At 52.1% G+C, this 2,322-nt stretch overlaps 1 protein-coding gene across 1 annotated transcript in view; it reads left to right on the top strand.

Annotated features, from left to right (window-relative positions):
- Nucleotides 1–219: 219 nt before the first annotated feature.
- The window catches only part of SLC1A2 (solute carrier family 1 (glial high affinity glutamate transporter), member 2), a 153,653-nt gene continuing 151,550 nt past the window's right edge, over nt 220–2,322 (top strand). Inside the window, exon 1 of the mRNA XM_008571827.1 lies at nt 220–283. Coding sequence (XP_008570049.1) covers nt 267–283 — 17 coding nt within the window. The 5' untranslated portion in view covers nt 220–266. The remainder of the gene's footprint in view (nt 284–2,322) is intronic.

Here is a 2,322-nt window from a genome sequence, read left to right as displayed (position 1 = left end):
AGCCGGCTCCGAGCGTCACCGCGGCCGGCCGAGGGGAGCGCGGGACGCGCGCCGTGCACAGCCCGGACGCGGATTAGCGCCCGCAGGAGCCTTCTGCGCCCGCTGAGGCGCTAAAGGGCTTACCCGGGAGCGGGGTGGAAGGGCGGGGAGAGGCTCCCCCTTCAACACCGCACCCGGCCACACGCGCGCGCTCACCCCGGCGCCGGCTCACTCCTTCGCCCGCCGCTGCCGGATAGTGCCGAAGAGGAGGGGGCGTTCCCCAGACCATGGCATCCACGGAAGGGTGAGGGGGCTTTACTCTGTACCCGCGGGGAAGCAGGGACCGCGTACGGGATGGTGGCCCCTCTCTCCGGGATGGGGACAGAGAGACGTCGTCGCCGGGCCTCGGAGCTGGTGGCCGCGCGATGGCTTGTCTGCGGTGGGATGGTGGGGAGGGGATTGATTTTGTTTCGTGGGGCTTGCTGTTTAACCCTTAAAGGATGCGAGAGACGTAGGGTTGTTTTAAATAAAGGGGCAGGGTGAGATGGGACTGGGATAGAGTGTGAAGAAGAAATCCTCTTGAGGTTACTTTTGAGACCGAAAAACAATAAGGGACTGGGCACAGTGGGAGCAGACGCTGCCCGTGGAAGCAGCGCCTCGAGCAAGGCGCGGCGAGCGCGACGCGGGCTGGAAGGTGGCGACCAGCCCGGAATGAATGAACCGGGACCAGGCAGGGCCGGGGCGGGGCGAGGATCAGCGCGCGCCGCCTTGAATGCCAGACTCGTGGAGTCGCCAAGGAGATGCCGGGCCCTCTCGGATCGCTCCTTGACCCTGGATGGCGGAATCTTCCTAGCCAACTCTAAGGAAGGGTGGAAGAAATTTGGGTGCTTCCCGGGAGGAGGCGGGAAAACATGTGGGTTTGGGCGGGGGCAGGAGTCTCCGGACTCTGGAAGGTGTAGCGTTGGTTTTCCTACTCTGCCCGCGGCACTGGAGCCGTCTCCTGCCTCCTGAGACTGCGGTTGGCATGGAGAAAGCTCCCCGTGATAAATGAAAGCTGTCTTTAGCAAATGGGAAGGGGGCTACAAGGGAGCAAAAGGATCCCTGGAGTACTCACACATCAAAGGAAGGGTCCACAAACAGTCCCTGGACCAGTGCCTCCCAGCAAACTTTTCCTGCTTGGTAGGGCCTGAGTGGGAATAAAAAGACTGGTTGTGGAGCTCACAAAACTGCACTAGCCACTTGCAAGAGATCACAGGATCCATGTTGCGTGGAAAGCAAATATCAGGGGCTCCTCTGGGCTCAAGTGGATAGTTTTTGGTGCTGGCACTGTCCACAGTTTCGCTTAATACATTTTACGAACTGCACAGGCTTGTTTTGGGGAGATGGGTCTCTAAGCAGGAGTGAAGAGCTGGTGTCCAAAGCCAGATCTCTAGGCTCCATCCTCCAACAAAGGGAAATATTTCTAAAACTGTCTCTCTGTGTCCAGGAGAAGGAACCCATTCCGTTTCTGTCCCCTGGAGTCTTTCCAAAGGGGTTTGGCATCTTGTTGTAGCATGATTTTTTTTTCTCTTTCTTTTCACCCTAATAGTTAAGCAGTGTGGGCCTTTTTGATCATTATTTCTCCAAAAAGATGCTCCAGAAAGACACCTTTTTCAAGGAGGGTGGTACCTTGTTCTAAAACAGATCTCCAGAGTTAAATACTAAGAGCCCATATGGCTCAACATCAGTGCCTTCCTGTGTTTAATTTAAAAGGCTTTCATATTAGAAAAAAGTTATAAAGGCATTTCTGGCTGCCTTTAGTGCCCTTCTAGACTTACCCCCGCTTGTAAAAGCTAGTTTGGAAAACATCTGTGAAAAAGATGGATGATGGTAGTCTTTCAAATCCTGCATCCAACTCACTCCCTATTTTGATGGCCAGATAGATAAGGGAGAGGTTAAGACAACAAAATCCCCAAACTAAGTGTGTTTATCTCAACTTCATCCTAAATGAGAGCTGCCAAATGATCTAACATTAAATATAGAGCAGAAGTGATTTTTGGTATTTTAAAAAGACTCACATTATTCAATTACTGCTATCTTTGTGCACTGAGCATAATGAAGAAAAGATTGACCAAAGGAACTTGTATTTAAGAAATGAAAGAATTGAAAAAATTCAAAAGGCTGGGAATATAGAAAGATCTGTGACCCATTATTATTTAAGAGCAATAACTGATGTGCAGGTGACATTCTCAGACACCCTCGTCTTTCCTTTATTCTTCTCTTCTTCCAGGAGCCTTTACTGAATACTTTCTGGGTAGAAGTCAATGCTAGGCACTCGGGGGGGGGGGGGACAGAAACATAAAC

This window comes from Galeopterus variegatus, unplaced genomic scaffold (assembly GCF_000696425.1).
Source record: "Galeopterus variegatus unplaced genomic scaffold, G_variegatus-3.0.2 Scaffold725, whole genome shotgun sequence".
Lineage (NCBI taxonomy): Eukaryota > Metazoa > Chordata > Mammalia > Dermoptera > Cynocephalidae > Galeopterus > Galeopterus variegatus.
This window is presented reverse-complemented; position numbering and strand designations above follow the sequence as displayed.